General features: G+C 36.2%; 1 protein-coding gene across 4 annotated transcripts in view; it reads right to left on the bottom strand.

Annotated features, from left to right (window-relative positions):
* Positions 1-5006, bottom strand: part of LOC140168425 (fibronectin type III domain-containing protein 5b-like) — a 117790-nt gene extending 112784 nt beyond the window's left edge. For 2 of the 4 annotated variants that reach the window (XM_072191815.1, XM_072191816.1), the window contains exon 1: positions 3533-5000. In XM_072191815.1, coding sequence (XP_072047916.1) covers positions 3533-3665 — 133 coding nt within the window. In that variant the 5' untranslated portion in view covers positions 3666-5000. Of the gene's footprint in view, positions 1-3532 lie in introns of all 4 variants that reach the window. The other 2 variants (XM_072191818.1, XM_072191817.1) reach the window with 2 other exon arrangements.
* Between the last annotated feature and the right edge of the window lie 11774 nt (positions 5007-16780).

Below are 16780 nucleotides of genomic sequence, written 5' to 3'. Positions count from 1 at the left end.
ATAAATTCATGTGCCAGATGTTTTAGTCCTAGTCTGCTATTAATGCAAGGCTTTCAAAAAGATCAAGATGCAGCTGTGATATAGCCACAATCAATTCAACTTGATCATTTGAATGGAAATTCCCTCTCATGTAATCACAACAACAAAGTCAGTCAGATCTATTATTATCTTGGGAATTCCCAGATAATGCTATGTTATCATTGCATTGCATCATTTTATGGAAAATCCCTGTTGTTATGTGAATAAGAGAATGAGCTATTAATAAAACCTTTTCAGTTTTACCTTTTTGGTATAAATATAGAAGCAAGAGATATTTTGTTGGGGGGGGGCAGATATTTATATGAAGGTGTTGTAGTATGCTGTTAAAGGAGGATTTCGTGATCCTAGCATCCTCTTTTTATGACATTTTTCAGTAGATATCCACGAAAAAGCTTATTTCCAAAATTTCAGTTGATTCCGATTTTGCGTTTGCGAGTTATGCATGATTATGTGTATTACATTGCTCCATAGACAAGTTGTAATTTCGTTCTGGTGCACCAGAACGAAATTCAAATTTGGCGATATTTTTGCTAAACGAATTAATCTGCAAGAAATATTTGGTACATAAACATTATGTAGCCAGAGGTATCCAGTGGTGTAAAAATCTTTTTTTGGGAAAAGTGGGGGGATGAGGCTGTGGATCACGAAATGCCCCTTTAAATGCGATTACAGTATTATGTACCTTTAAAGAAAGGTACATGCGTTCCAGTCATATTTTGAATGCCAATATTGTGCTATTAATCCAGCAATAACGAATGAGATTTGGAGTACGCCAAAGTCAACACATCTGCCAATAAAAGGAACAGAGTGGATAAATGACTGTTCCTGAAGAAATAAGTGAATGGTGAACAAAGCATGCAGTACCGTTTTGGAAATTGTCATCTGCGCATGTGCAAGGTTTTTTTTTAATCCAAAGGATTATGTTCAAGCCTACCATGCCTACAGTGGACTTCGCTAGACCACTTCCCTGACTAGATTACGCAATCCTATACGATGGTCTTCATGGGCCATTGGATAACAATGATAATATTACAGAGAAACTGATCAGCAGCAGGAACAAGACTTTTGAGTACTTTTGGTTATATAAATATTGTCATACGTTGTTTGTTCACCATGTTCATGTAATATGTAAGACCGTAAAGCAGTGATTACCATCATATGTGTTTAGCATTTGCCAATCATACTGTACTTTTCATTAAAATTAAATATTTCATTTGTTGTGATTTTGGCCTTCGGTATTTCCTACCCTTAACATATTCTAGCAATTTATACATTACGTTCGAATCGCCGCCGCATATATGTCACATTCACGATAACAAAAACTATTCGTTGTAATGCACCTACATCTATTATACAAGAGATGATAGATGGACGAGACAGATAGCAGGATACTAGGCATAATAGACTTCTGTTATAATATTGTCATTAAAAATACAACAACAGTGGATATAGGGCCTATCAACTCAACTGCAACAGTTTCAAAGTTCAAAGTCCAATAATACGGATTTTATGTTTGAAGCATACAAACATGACCGAAACGGGCTACTCCATTTTAAATCCACACTACCCATGTGGAAGATTTTGAAATATCTTCCGCAGAAGGAGTATGAATTTCTAATGGAATGAACCCATTAGGCAGTTTCATTTGAATTCTATACACCCTCTGAGAAAGATTCAACATGAATCTTGCACAGAAGGAGGTGAGTTTCAATTGCAGTTGGTTAATGTGCTAATTCCGTCTGAAATTTGTACTCCCTCTGTGGAGGATATTTCCAAAATCTTCCACAGGGGTAGTGTGGATTTTAAATGGAGTAGCCCGATATGACAAAGTGGTAATTTTTCTCATTTCTATGCACTGCGTTCGCTTTAGTATTCTACTTTTAATGAAAAACCACCACTATAATGCATTATTCAGACGATGATATTGCATTGGAATCATTGCCACTGGTATTCATATCAAACCAAGTGTGTTAATAACCATAATTTAGTCGACCTTTTCCTATTTTTCGGATGCAGCAATAAAGACAAAAAAAGTCAGAGCAAGATAAAATACACTGATTGAGCCCATATTTATTGGTCGAGCTATGCGTTTTAAAGTATTGGACGAAACGTAGTCAAGCTTAAACGAATAGCGAGGCCAATAATTGGTCGTAAAACATCCAAATTTTATCATTATTATGTTTTGGCGATAATATTTTTACACACTTGGATTCATCAAAACATAATGTGAAAATCGGGAAACACTTTTCCCTAAGCCCAATTTGTAACGAAGTGCTTTGCGAAATATACTCCATTTTGCTTGTAACATAATATACATGTATGTAACTAATATTTTATATATTCCAAGTAATGCAATTGAAAGGGACATTGAAAGTAAGATAATTGATTACTGCATGAAATCGGGATACATCCCTTCTGGATTCGTGATTCGTATATCCTATTTTGTTTTCATATGTAAACATTCATTTTGCTATTCATCATAAATATATCTTACTTAACATCCATCACTATGCTAATATATCTGCTGCACGTACACGCAACCAATTACCAAATTATTGACTTTAAATCAAACACTTTAATTGATGTCTTAAAATGACTTCATTACGCGTTTTAGTTATTAAATTTCGATATTTGTAAAAGCGTTTCTACAATTTTTTTAATGTATAGACACACATTAAAAAACGTATTATATGTCTAGCCTATATACAAATTATGCCACATGGCTTTTTTTTAAATACACAATTATATTGGAAGTGATCATGGTGTTTGCACAACCTTGTTCCGTGTAACCCAAACTTAAGGATTGATGAAAAGTTAATGCAGATGCCAAATATTGGACTATACATATGCATATTTGAACATGTTTAAGCGTCAAAAATATACATAATTTAATACTACACAGAGGAATATAATATATTAAAATTGCACAGTAAATACATAAAGCTACAATCTTCATGTAAATGTTATACAGAAGATATGTGTAAATTTTACACAGGTTGTCCCTGCTTTACATACGTTTTGTTTACATGATTATAAGGTACTATCTCCAGAGCATAAAAAATATTTCAAAAATTGTAGGAATAACTTATAAATGAAAATTCCCAATGAAGAGCAGTGCTTGGACAAATGTGAAGCACCATATGTATTGCAGTAAGTGGCCTTTCGAACAAAAGCCTTATCGCCAATGCCAACTATCCTTATTATATGTTTTTTCGATATACCGTTTGGAGATATTCTGCTTTAATGAATTGCTAATATTATGTTCAGTGTCTTTAACGAATTCTGTTTTTCACGCACAATGTACGTTTTTCATCAGGTTTTTCTCTGTGGATGTAACATTATCTTCCTTCCCTTGCTCGACAGCTGGACCGTAAAACCAGGGGTAAAACATTCAGCAACATTAAGCATATCATAACTATTGGCTTAACAACAATAATAATAATACAATCACATTACATCTGTTAATCAGAAGACAAATAAGCCTGTGTCTTACCTGGTTGTGTTGATATTACTGTAATCATTAATCCATAAAGCACGTGCGTAATTATTGAAGATGCTAAGATTGATACAAAAGGCTCTCGTAGGCACATCAAGAATGAAGTCATCGTGACCACAAGACACTTCATCGCGATAATAACTGCTGGCGAGAAATAATCACAATTCTTGAAATTCAAAGGCGATTAAAGTGATATATCAGTGGAACCAAGAGACACAGATCCATTGATACATGTAGGATCCAGGCGGTAACAGGAACAAAATATCAGATAATTATCAATAATTGCATCAGATATAATCAATAGACGTCAAAAACTTCCCCACATTGCGTTTTTGATATTTACAATGATCGCTGGTAAAGTTTGTAGCCCAATCTCTGTCGCATATCTCCTTGTTGCATTTAGTTCACATTCATCCACTGTTGCAATATATTTGCTTTACTGACACATAAAATCAGTGACGTAAAAGCAAAGTTTCACTTAATCATGGGTCATATAAAAATCCGTCTTCGTGGACCCACCCCCAGGACAAATAGTCCTTCTTTGTAGATTTATAACGAAGAACCAAGAATCATATGTTTTTCGCTCATATTATTCAATACACACTGTTGCAAATCCAGCAAAGTACTACACACGGAGTAATCTGACTAATTAATTCCTGTCAAATATTGCTTCACACGAGCATATTTTTCTACAGTGCTTTCACATTGGCTTCCAACAGACGATGTGATTAATCCTTAGTAGTGAACTTGCCAAGCCGGGACACATGGTTGCTTTAAACATGTTAAGTCGCTGAAACGGGTCAAAGCGTCCTAGCATTGAATATATATGCCGAGAGTGGTATTTATATACGACTGGTCCGGCTAGCAATACATAGAATATAGTTACTGCATATGCGGGCATGTATGCCACAAGTTGAACCCACGGTTCCCTGGTAAAGCTTCAATCAGTATAAATAAAGTAGGTCTATTGATTCACTAACGCTACTTACGCAGAGTCACGAAAACTCGCATGAAAACTCCCCTTTCCATTCTAATCGAAATCAAGAAATGTGACTCGGCAGATTGTACTTTGGTGCAATGGTAAATACTCCGCACATATGGTAAGCAACAGTCAAATGTTAGGTGTTCCTTCTACCTAAATGTCGCTGAATCAAGTCCCTATCCAAGTATACGTCCAACACTAGTCTTAATGACACAACCGCTATCGAATACATGAACTGCATTATGTTCAGTCAATTTCGAAATGAAGACATGCTGTGAAAAATGTTAACAGGGCATAAGTTGCCACTCTACACGCGTATTAAGGATAATGTGCACCACACGCTTCGTTATACGTATAACGATCACTCTATCGTACAGACTAATTTGTAACTTGGCTAAATGCTCATATCGCCGGGCATATAGCTAGTTACGTGTATTAACCAGTCAGTTGCAGAATATGTAGCTCACTGATCCGGCGCTTTCAGTTTAATAACAACAACATAAGACACTCTAGACGGTTGAGTATCTAATGACCTATACTCTCCTTTCACTCGCGCGTTAATTGGGGATACTTTTTAAATGCTTGATACACGGTTGGGGAATTCAATAATAGGGCATTTACAATATCTTATTTCCTTCTTTCTTTCTTTTTTCTCTGAAAATAATGCCACTTGTTGCTAAGTTAAAACAATACGATCCCATTCCTTCCAAAAATAACCTGGCAGCATAATTATTAAAAGGTCACTTCAGTCGCATTAGACACGCTTGAATGACGCTCATATTAAACAACACGCAACTTGATGAACGATGCGAGTTTTTTCATATGTAATCCATGTAAAAATTGAAAAAAGGTATGTTCGTCAGTGACGGACTCTTATATATAAGTTATGCCACTTTAAATGTCTAGTAATTGCAAAATAAAACCGCGTTAACTACAAAAAATGGGGGAAAATAATTATGCGAACTCAATTTGAAGACATTGAGAAATCTGGAAAGTCGACATTACTAGCGCAATTGTTTTGTGTTTTGAGCTATAAATACGTGGAGAAAATTAACCTCTTTCTGGTTTTACATGGTTCCTTCTTTATTTAATCACTTTTTGCCTTTCTTCATATTCCCCCTCTCTCTGTCAGCCAGTCTCTTCACACACATCTAGAAAGAAAGTAGCTTGATAAAAGGCATTGCAAAATCGGGCAAGTCGACATTACTAGCGCAATTGTTTTGTCATTTGAGCTATAAATACGTGGAGAAAATGTATCTCTTTCTACTTTTACATGGTTCCATCTTTATTTAATCACTTTTTGTCTTTCTTCATATTTCCCCTTTCAGCCCTTTCTCAGCCAGCCAGTCTGTACACAAACATCTATAAAGCAGCTTGATAAAAGGCATTGTAAAATATGGAAATTCAACATTACTAGCGCAATTGTTTTGTCCTTGAAGCTAATGTATACACGTATGAGAAAAAAGACAAGTACACATACCCACATCCTCCCTCTCCCTCACTATCCGTGCTGCCAGTTATTATTCAGAGCAAATCGCAGAGAAGGCACCTCACCTTTACTTCAACAACTTCACTGGCTTCCAGTTAATGCCCGCATCCCATTTAAGAAACTCATTCTCGTCTACAAAGCCTATTATATGTCCAGAAAGCCCTTTCATTCTAATGTACCTCGAATATTTAGTTATGTCTTCAATTTAATCAATTTCTGTCTGTCTTCATATTCCCCCTTTCATCCTTTCTCGATCTCTGTCAGCCAGTCTGTACACACACAACTAGAAAGAAAATAGCTTGATAAAAGGCATTGCAAAACCCGGAAAAGTCGACATTACTAGCGCAATTGTTTTGTCTTTTAGCTATAAAATCAACTAGTTTTACATGGTTCCTTCCTTATTTAATCACTTTCTTTCTGTCTTCATAATCTCCCTTGCAGTCCTTTCTCTCTGTCAGCATGTCTGTCCACACACATTTAGAAAGTAGCTTGATAAAAGGCATTGCAAAATCGGGAAAGTTGACATTACTACGGCAATTGCTTTGTCCTTGAAGCTTTCTGTCTCAATCGTTTATCAATGGGGCGACAACTATGAGAAAAGAAAATAACAAAGAAAAACGTTGCATCCACACGCATTCTCTGTAAGTTTGTATTTACGTCAGTCCGTCCGTCTGCCTGCCTCTCTGTATATGTTTCTCTCTCATAAAAGCAAAATAATGTATACATTATTCAACTGCATTAAATCGTTTGCAAGGATTTGCCTTTGTACATGTATCTCATGAAAGCCGATGTACGCTCATTATCTCAGAATATGAATCTTTCGTAAAGCATGCATTGAACAATATAATCGTTTTTCAGAAATGACATCTGTACTCTATATACAAAAAAGTAAACCGAGACCCAATAGAGACATACTTTGCAATAGTCACTTATGTTATTTATACAATTGTAACTAATTCTGGTGGGTACAGCTTTTATATTGTTGCTAGTGTATGTACGCCGTTATTAAGTTGTTTGTTTGTTTGTTAGTTATAGTAAGTTGTAGCTAGTTATAGTTGGTGGAAAGAAGTAGTTTCATCTTTACTTCGTGTAAATGAATATACATATAATTTGTTTCATATTATAGCTATTTATTGTAAGACCTATAATACCCGTTCCAGATACCTGAAGCTGAGTTTATACTTAAGTTGCTAGCCAGAATCAGCTGGAATTTAGCCAATATTGCACGACAATCGTTGCGTACAAACGTACAGGTCGATTCATTGGTTTCTGATATATCACTTATCGCCTGCGACTGGAGTATCATTTTAGGTTCATAGCCTCTAACTATTTCTGGTATGATCAACCATCTAATTGTAGACAGAGAAATATGACCGCAGGTGTGCCTTATAACCTCGTTACAACACTCGTGGATTCCGATTTCAAAACAGATGTTCATGTTTTTACGCATCCCTTGTGCTTCTACATTGTACGAGCGCAATCTTTAGCGCCATTTCTTAGCAAAATTACCAATTACGCTATTTTTCTTGTGAAACATTTGCGTTTTAAAAAAGTGAACAAAACTATTATTATATCATTCTATAAGCTTTTTTTTTAATGGAATTAAATAGATATGCTAGAATAGATATGCTAGGATTAAAATAAAATTACTGGTACTTATTTTCTTGTATACATCCAGCGAACCGTAGGTTAATAACATTACACTATATATTTCTCAAGTGTGTGTGCGTGATTACATATACCGGCGGCGTACGTAGGGTGGGGCTTGCGTGTTTGCCTCTATGTGGGGGTGGGCGGGGGTAGGTAGTATTTGTAGCTGCGTGTGGGTGAGTATGCATATTCACTAGCACAGTATAAATGTGTAATGTGGGGTGTGCAAGCATGCTGTGGTGGGACATGGTATATGTGGGGGCAGAGGATGATTTAAGCACTTCCGACCACGCCACTGTGTTGACTTGCGGTTAGCACATCTATGTGAGTGAACATGACACCACTGCTCGCACATTGCATTGACGGGCATGGTTAAATTTGAATTTGGACTGATATATTTACAATAAAAACGCATTCAAAATGCTAGTCGATTTCACATTTTATGTTACCTACAGAAGGTGTGAATTATCCGTTATGCATACATCACTTTTGTTCTGAAATCGACCAATTAATAATAACACACGCACAATTCTTTTGCACAGAATTCAATGGGATTTGAAAAGTAAAGTGGCAGTTGAAACTCTAGTGATAACACGTTTGCAGTGCATGATGGGGCTTCCTTAAATCATCCTCTGATGTGGGGGTGTGTTTAAGGGATGTAAAATGAGCGTTTATTGCGTTTCGACAGTATTTTTTGTGGGACATGAGAGCACCTCGGACCTATCGAATTGCATTCTGAATACGAAGCATGTCTTTCTGATATCAAATAATTTTCATTTTTGAAAATCACAATATAATACAAATTTTATGACAAATTATAAAAATTTGATATTTTTCAAATTTTTGATATATAACAGTCCTCGAAGTAAATTATATAAATCTAATGATATATTCTTAAAGTGTATGTAGCCAGGAGGAAAAGCCGACGGTCAATTGAAAATGTTGACCTTTCATATTGAAGATATGGATTTTTTTCCCAAAAAGACCTAATTTTTGTTGGTGTTTTGGGGAAAAAAATCCATATCTTCAATACGAAAGGTCAAAATTTTCAATTGATCGTCGGCTTTTCATCCCACCTACATACACTTTAAGTATAAATCATCAGATTTATAAAGTTTACTTCAAGTACTGTTAAATATCAAAAATATCAATTTTAATGATTTGCCATAAAATGTGTATTAAATTGCGAATTTCAAAAAATCAAAATTATTTGATATCAGAATGACATTCTTCGTATTCAGAATGCAATTCGATATGTCTGATGTGCTCTGATGTCCCAAAATAAATACTGTCCAAACGTTCATACCCCAGCCCTTAATGATTTTTGATAAAAGAAACTGTTAACAAGTCTACAATTCGTTAATTTCATGTGTACATCTAGGGCAAGGTAAGTTTACTATAGTATCAAAATGAAAGAAGTTGAATTTTATGAAGAATACACCCCTTAAAAGAGATGTTAAGAGATAGCGATAGAGAAAGCGAATTGCTGAAATCCAGCTGTCAGCTGTGACGTACCGGAGATATTAATTTCCTTGTGCTTATCAAATTGTCTGTATCATTAATGATTTTCCATATTATGCATGTTATAATGAAAAGATACCAACCATGACATTTGGCTATTCCAATTAAAATACATACAACCCCTATGGAAGACATGACCTTCAAACGGAGTCACCCATTCAGGTAACCCCTGTTTGAAGTTCACACCCCCTGTGTTGGATATCAAATTCTATAGGGGTGTTGGGATTTCAACTGGAATTTACCAATTTACTGCATGTGCTACACACTTTTTATCTACGCTACATAATTATTTTATCAATAATATTTGCTACCAGAATTTTTTTCACGAACCTCAATCATTACCTTTTACCATGAACTTCTTCCATATTCATAACCTCATTAATAAACGTGCGATCCAATCATATTTTATTATTTGCGAAAACGCGAACGCAAATCGAGGTCATTAATTAGAGGTTAATAACTGCGCATCTGTTATTTGGAGGGCATTGTGAAAAATCTAAACATTTTGCCTTTGGAACCGAGGAATATCCCGAGGTCCAAAGCAAAATGTTTAGATTTTTCACAATGCCCGACATATAACCGATGCAAAGTTATTAACCTCATTCATAACCGTCACTTTGATCTTTTATCTTTACAAAATAACACAAAATTTTCCTCAAAGGTTTGTAAAATAAACAATTTTACATCTTCCTTTCCAAAATCGATTAGGCTAAAACAAAACGACCAATAACAAAAGTGCGTATCAGAATCTGTGCAAATATGGTAGCGCGCAATCCAAATATGGCAGCCAGCGCGCGCAGTTCGTTGGACGCATAATACGGCGCACGCAGAAGTCAATTGTGTGCGGCATTGGAACAATTACGCATTTTGCGGTCAATTGTGAGATATTAATGACCTCGATTTGCGTTCGCGTTTTCGCAAATCGAGGTCATTAATATCTCACAATTGACCGCAAAATGCGTAATTGTTCCAATGTCGCACACAATTGACTTCTGCGTGCGCGGTATTGTGCGTCCAACAAACTGCGCGCGCGCTGGCTGCCGTATTTGGATTGCGCGCTACCATATTTGCACAGATTGTGATACGCACTTTTGTTATTGGTCGTTCTGTTTTAGCCTGATCGATTTTTGGCAAGGAAGATGTAAAAATCATCTATTTTATAAACTTTTGAGCAAAATTTTGTGTTATTTTGTAAGGTGAAGAGATTAAAGTGACGGTTATGAATGAGGTTATATCCCTCGGAATATCCCTCGGTTCCAAAGGCAAAATGTTTAGATTTTTCACAATGCCCTCCAAATAACCGATGCGCAGTTATTAACCTCTAATTACTACCTCCCTCATATGTATGAGTATTATCGCACTACGTACAGACAAGCTGTACTTATTTTTTTTACACTGGAACCTAGAGTAGAGTATATATTGAGTGTATTTTTGAAGTACAGTCAACAGTACCGGGATGATCCCCTGCTCTTTTCGAATAGCATGTGACGTTCTTTAACGTGCACACTGCATTAATGTGAGAAAATACATGTACATGGGACCGACGGCTTAAAGTGTATTTGGATTGCCCGCTACCATATTTGCACAGATTGTGATACGCACTTTTGTTATTGGTCGTTCTGTTTTAGCCTGATCGATTTTTGGCAAGGGAAGATGTAAAAATAATCTATTTTTATAAACTTTTGAGCAAAATTTTGTGTTATTTTGTAAGGTGAAAAGATTAAAGTGACGGTTATGAATGAGGTTATATCCCTCGGAATATCCCTCGGGGCTACGCCCCTCGGGATATTCCTCGGTTCCAAAGGCAAAATGTTAAGATTTTTCACAATGCCCTCCAAATAACCGATGCGCAGTTATTAACCTCTAATTACTACCTCCCTCATATGTATGAGTATTATCGCACTACGTACAGACAAGCTGTACTTTTTTTTTTACACTGGAACCTAGAGTAGAGTATATATTGAGTGTATTTTTGAAGTACAGTCAACAGTACCGGGATGATCCCCTGCTCTTTTCGAATAGCATGTGACGTTCTTTAACGTGCACACTGCATTAATGTGAGAAAATACATGTACATGGGACCGACGGCTTAAAGTGCCTTGCTCAAGGACACAAAGAGACAGCCGAGCTCAAGTGGACCCACTCAGATTCGAACCAGGGACCCTTGGATTCACAGTCCAACGCCTTAACCGTTCGGCCACGCTCCTCTCATACTGAAGCTGAGCCAATCCATGTTAACTCCAGGGATGTGCACCGCAGCACCTCTTCAATTTTTTTCTTTTTCTGTGTGGTGGTAGATATTGATGAGAAAGTAAGTTCCTGAAAATTTGAGCTTCATACTCCATTTCGTTTTCCCGTGGCATCAATTTGAAATTTAGGGGGGTCAGCGTAAAAAATGTGTCGCAACGCGAAAAACGATGTTTGGAGGTCCATAAATGTATAAAGGGAAACCTCTACAACTTTGAAAATTATGTATCCTGGGGTACCTTTTTGTGTAGAATTCCAATCTGGCATCAGAAAACTTGTAATTCTTTACTTTAAAAGATATAGGGCCCTCAAAATGCAACTTCGTCCATCCAGGACCAACTTCGGTGGGTCAGAACTCCAAAAGTAAAAATAATTTTTTGTCCATTTTTTTGCCAGTCAGAGCCCTTTGGTAGGACATTACTCTTTTCCAATATTGAGCCTATTAGAATATGTTTAGCTGAGATTGTACATTTTTTGTACATTTTGACCCCCCTGAAAACCAATGTCAAACATTTTGCCCCACCATCAACTTTCGCTGTCTATGCTTTATCTCGCTCTTCCTCTCTCTTTCTCTTTCTTCAATTAACTTGTAATTTAGGAAATAACAGTAATATTACAACAATCAATAATAAAGAATATACCGTGAGTACATTTCCGCACCTTGTGGTCGTATAGTTCTATTATGTAGACGGACATTTTTTTATTTTGTTGCCATCAAACTTTAAGAACTTGAAAACAATCAAGTCGATTTAGACACGTACCTCCAACCATAACTAAAGCTGCTATAAAAGCATCTCATCTTTGAATTAGCCTTTTTGAAAAATCGGCATTTTAAGGTTAGCAACTATTTTAAAGCTCATTGTTGTTAATGCGTTATGTACGTTTAACAAAAGTGTTGTTGTTTCAGCCCTCAACAACTCAAGAACCACAGGATCTACAAAGTATATCTGTGATATTTAAATTCTTCTACTCACTCGCTATGAAATGATCAATGCAACACTCAATAATAGTGTGCGTAATTCTTTCAATGTCATAGTCACAGTTAAGGTTTATGTATATTCATTAATCACAGAGCCATCCAAGTGAAAATGGTCAGATTTAAATTAATGTTTACTGATCTATCTATTATGTTTATACAAACTGTAATCGTGTTTATACGTTAATATCAATAATATTATACAATTTGTTATTTACAGGATGTCCCACAAAAAGTGGACCCATACCATTTGCAAAATAGAGCTTTGTTGATGAAATGATTTTGAAGATAAACAGACCTGCTGCAAAATCACAATATTAATAACACAACCATTAGAACCCATTAATCTATAATCACTTCTTACGAACATGTTTATATTTATGACATAACTAGATATATTTATCCACGGATTGACGCAAGTAGCCTGCGTCCACACGGAAATGCCAAAATTGGTCCTGTAACCAGATCAGATCTTTAAAACGTTTTGATAGATTGATCTCCAGTTTGTTGCAAGGGAGAGCTATTATAAGATGTGGCATTTGTAATACAAACACTGGATCACTGTTTAACACATTTTATGATATCATTGCGTTTGTCGGGCCCACTTTTATGGGACACCTTGAAATATCTTTTTTTGATTGTCCGTCTTCTTGACTCCCTGAAGACACTCTGAATTGTACAACACATTAAATTTTATTTAGATTTCATTTCAAAATCCAAATTACTGCTCTCCAAGTACTTAAGGCCAGTTAGAGTATGTAGCTCTAAATCAACCAAGACCGTTAATATACTCTTGGTGGCTAGCTGTGGCTGTGTACTCCAAGAAACAACATCTGACTCATATATACTTGGGTGTTGAGATTACTTAATATCAAGTGGAATACCCATAAATAAAATAATAAACCAAGCTAGTAAGACTCTTGGATTCATCCGCAGAAAGCTTGCTTCCTGTACCAAGGACACAAAAACCACTGCATATAAAGCCTTCGTCAGGCCACCCTGTACTGTTCAGAAGTATGGGATCCCCACACTAAAGAACAGATACTTCAGGTTGGACAGATTTGAAATGGGAAATGCTGTCAAAAAAGAGAAAGATAACCAGACTTTTCAAAAAGACCTGGCACTCCCAGTACAGACCTATCTGCAACCGACTCAAAGACGTACTCGTCGATCAAGACAAGACACCTACATTCAGCCACAACCCGTACGGATAATTCAAATTTCCTACGTTCCATGAACAATCAAAGACTGGAATGATCTGTCACCGGACAACATAACATCAAATATTGAAGCAGAACAATTAAAACAAGCACTACACACCCACTTCCAGACTAAGGATTTGGGAATCAAAGACTAAATAAATTTCTTGCATGCACACTCAACCCTGCTCGTCAGCTTCCCTAGGGAGAATTGAGCAGTGTTCAAGAAGAAGAAGAGCTGTTGTAAATTGGTCGAATCGCGGTACCCTGGAAATAGTAATGACATCTGACAATATTGTTATAGTTATTTTGATGCGGGCTTGATGAAGAATTCAAATATACAGTTACACTTTTGTAGGTATCGTGGTTCTTGAGTTATGATGTAAAGAGTATCGAAACGAAACATCTTCACAAAATGACACATATCTCAAGAACCACAATACATTAAACAACTTTTAAAAGTGCATGTGTTGCATTCTGTACCTATTTAAATCTTCAAGGTGTAACTTTTCATTAATCACCTAATCTAGACAATGAAAATTTATTTTTTGGAGTTGAACGATTATGCCTGCTACAGCATAGTATCTGCTAATGTCATGTTATTTTCTATAGCAGATACGGCATTCTAGTTCCTTTACAAAGCATGATTCCAAGAAAAAGCACTATCTGCTCTGATTACCTTTCCCGTTGGAGAGCGGAGTGAAACGGATGAAATTCAAAAGAAAAAGTAACACACATCAGGCTTGGCCTGAATTCCACGGGGAGGTGCTCCGTACGAAAGGGTAGGTATACTACTTAAAGGCCCATTCAGTGATTTGCTCATCCGGACGATCGTAAAAATCATCAAAATTCAGATTTTGTTACCTTTGTAATTGGCATAGATGTGCTAACATAGCCTGCTAGTGGTTCGGTCGAAAGCCGTGTATTTTAGACAAAATAAAGCATTTGCATGATTCTGGACTTTTGATACTGATAGTACAAAAAGTCCGACTCGAGATCGAAAGAAGCTCACTCTCCACGTACCAACACGCGTTGCGTATTGTTTCTACTACTTATTACATCAGAAGCTACTATTTTAAACAAAATACACAATTTTAACTGTTTTTCATATTTGAATTGACCGTTAGTTTGCCTCGGTGACCTTAAATTGCTTATTTTGTTTTCTACTACAAAAATTAAGCGTCTGTTTTAAATCAATTTAGACTCTACTTCCCCCGTGTTAAAAACACTGGACTAGGAAGTTTTTCCAGTCGATTGGTGGCGCACTGTACGAAAATCTCGATTTTCTCGAGTCGATCTGAGTTGAAGTAGAAAACCTTTCTAAAACTTCTGTTTTTGACTAATTTGTCGATGTATTCAGGGGAAAAGTGGTTTAATGAAATTCTGTAGACTTATTCTTTATTTCTAAGCAACTCTGACAAATTTCCCTTTTTTTTATTTTTCCTGTGAAATCACTGAAAGGGCCTTTAAGTGCCTCCGATATGGGTCGCATTTCATTGCAAATAAAAAAAGTAGGTTTCTGTAACGTCTTTTATGAGCAACTGAAAATACATATTATTCATATTTTCTTGAAAGTTCTTGTATTTTCAGAACCCTCTACTTCTGTTAAATTTGTCAAATTATTATGTTTTCATAATCTTGCTTCCAATACCTCTCTTCACTGTTTAACATGTCAAAAAATAGCACATTGGACGCATTTTGCATTCAAATATTAGCACACAGTAAGGCTCGTGATTTTTAAAATCGCTAATTTTGCCGGCAATTTTTACGTATTGTAAATACAAGCTATCGTATGTGATCTATGGATCAGACGGTCAATGTCATCATGGCGGCTGAGTCTATAGTAATAGCGGTAGATTTGCTTTCTATCAGAGAAGATGAATTTGAGGATTTTTTAAAGCGAAAGATAGCACAAATACACAAAAAAGTACATTAGGAGCAGCGCCAGTGGCTATATTTAGAGCATATCTTGCCGAAAAAGGATAGTCAGTGTCTTCGAGGGATTCGACAAAGAAACACTTTGCACAACTCGCGGCACTCTCTCATGTTCTTGGATCGAAAATTATCTCATTTGCTGATTACACCTGAGGATTTATACCTGCTAATTATGACTACTTGAATACCCTGCAAGGTGTGATGTTAGCACAGAGCACAGACATGACAGAGGGTTTTAGAAAAGCTTATGAAATCGGCAGATATATGCGGCTCAACTACACCCTTGGCTCTTGCAGGCTTTGCACTCAAACTTACTTTGTAGCTCAAACTTACTTTATCTGTTTATTGCTTGACTAAATAAAGCTAGTACAGGTGGCCACCATCTGGACGAGGTTTAAGTTAAACCTCGTCCAGATGGTGCCCACCTGTACTAGCTTTAAGTTAGTCCGTATTGCTGGACTAACAAGGATGGCTAATCTAGTCTTAGTCCAGCATTTTATAAACCTATTTAAAACCCTACCGTGTCTGTGCTAAACATCACACCTTGCAGAGTCTTCAAGTAGTCATAATTAATTAATAAATCTTCTGGTGTTTTTTGATCCAAGAACATAAGAGAGTACCTCGAGTCTGTAAAGTGTTTCTTTGTCGAATCCCTCGAAGACACTGACTATTCCTTTTTCGGTAAGATATGCTCTAAATATAGCCACTGGCACTGCTCCTAATGTACTTTTTTGTGTATTTGCGCTATCTTTCGCTTTAAAAAATCCTCAAATTCATCTTCTTGGATAGAAAGCAAATCTACTGCTCACAGCACACTCTCTCTGATTCCGAGTCAATAACAGAAATAAGATTTTGCTGGTTCTATAGCCTATAGATAAAATATTATGACTTACCAAATTACGCACTAAATGATGACAAAGTATTTTAATTTAAAAATGCAATAAGCCATACGGGACAAAATTCCCATCAGTGAATATACAGTAATTTGCTGGTAATAATTAAATAGAGGCTTATAATCTGAGGCTATGAACAAGTAACGGGGCTAAATATGGTTTGAATTTTTATTTAATACTTAATTGGCCTTCACGCTTTATAACGCTTTTCATTTAGCCATTTATATTAAACCATAATTTGCCCCATTTGAACACTGCAGTCACTGACAATTTATTAAATCTGAACTTTTGACACTATAAGCACTGATTCTCCAATTGTAATATAATTACATATAATCTGAAAATGTATTGAG

The sequence above is a fragment of the Amphiura filiformis genome, chromosome 13 (genome assembly GCF_039555335.1).
Source record: "Amphiura filiformis chromosome 13, Afil_fr2py, whole genome shotgun sequence".
NCBI lineage: Eukaryota > Metazoa > Echinodermata > Ophiuroidea > Amphilepidida > Amphiuridae > Amphiura > Amphiura filiformis.
Note: the sequence above shows the minus strand (reverse complement) of the source record. Positions and strands in the feature narration are given on the sequence as shown.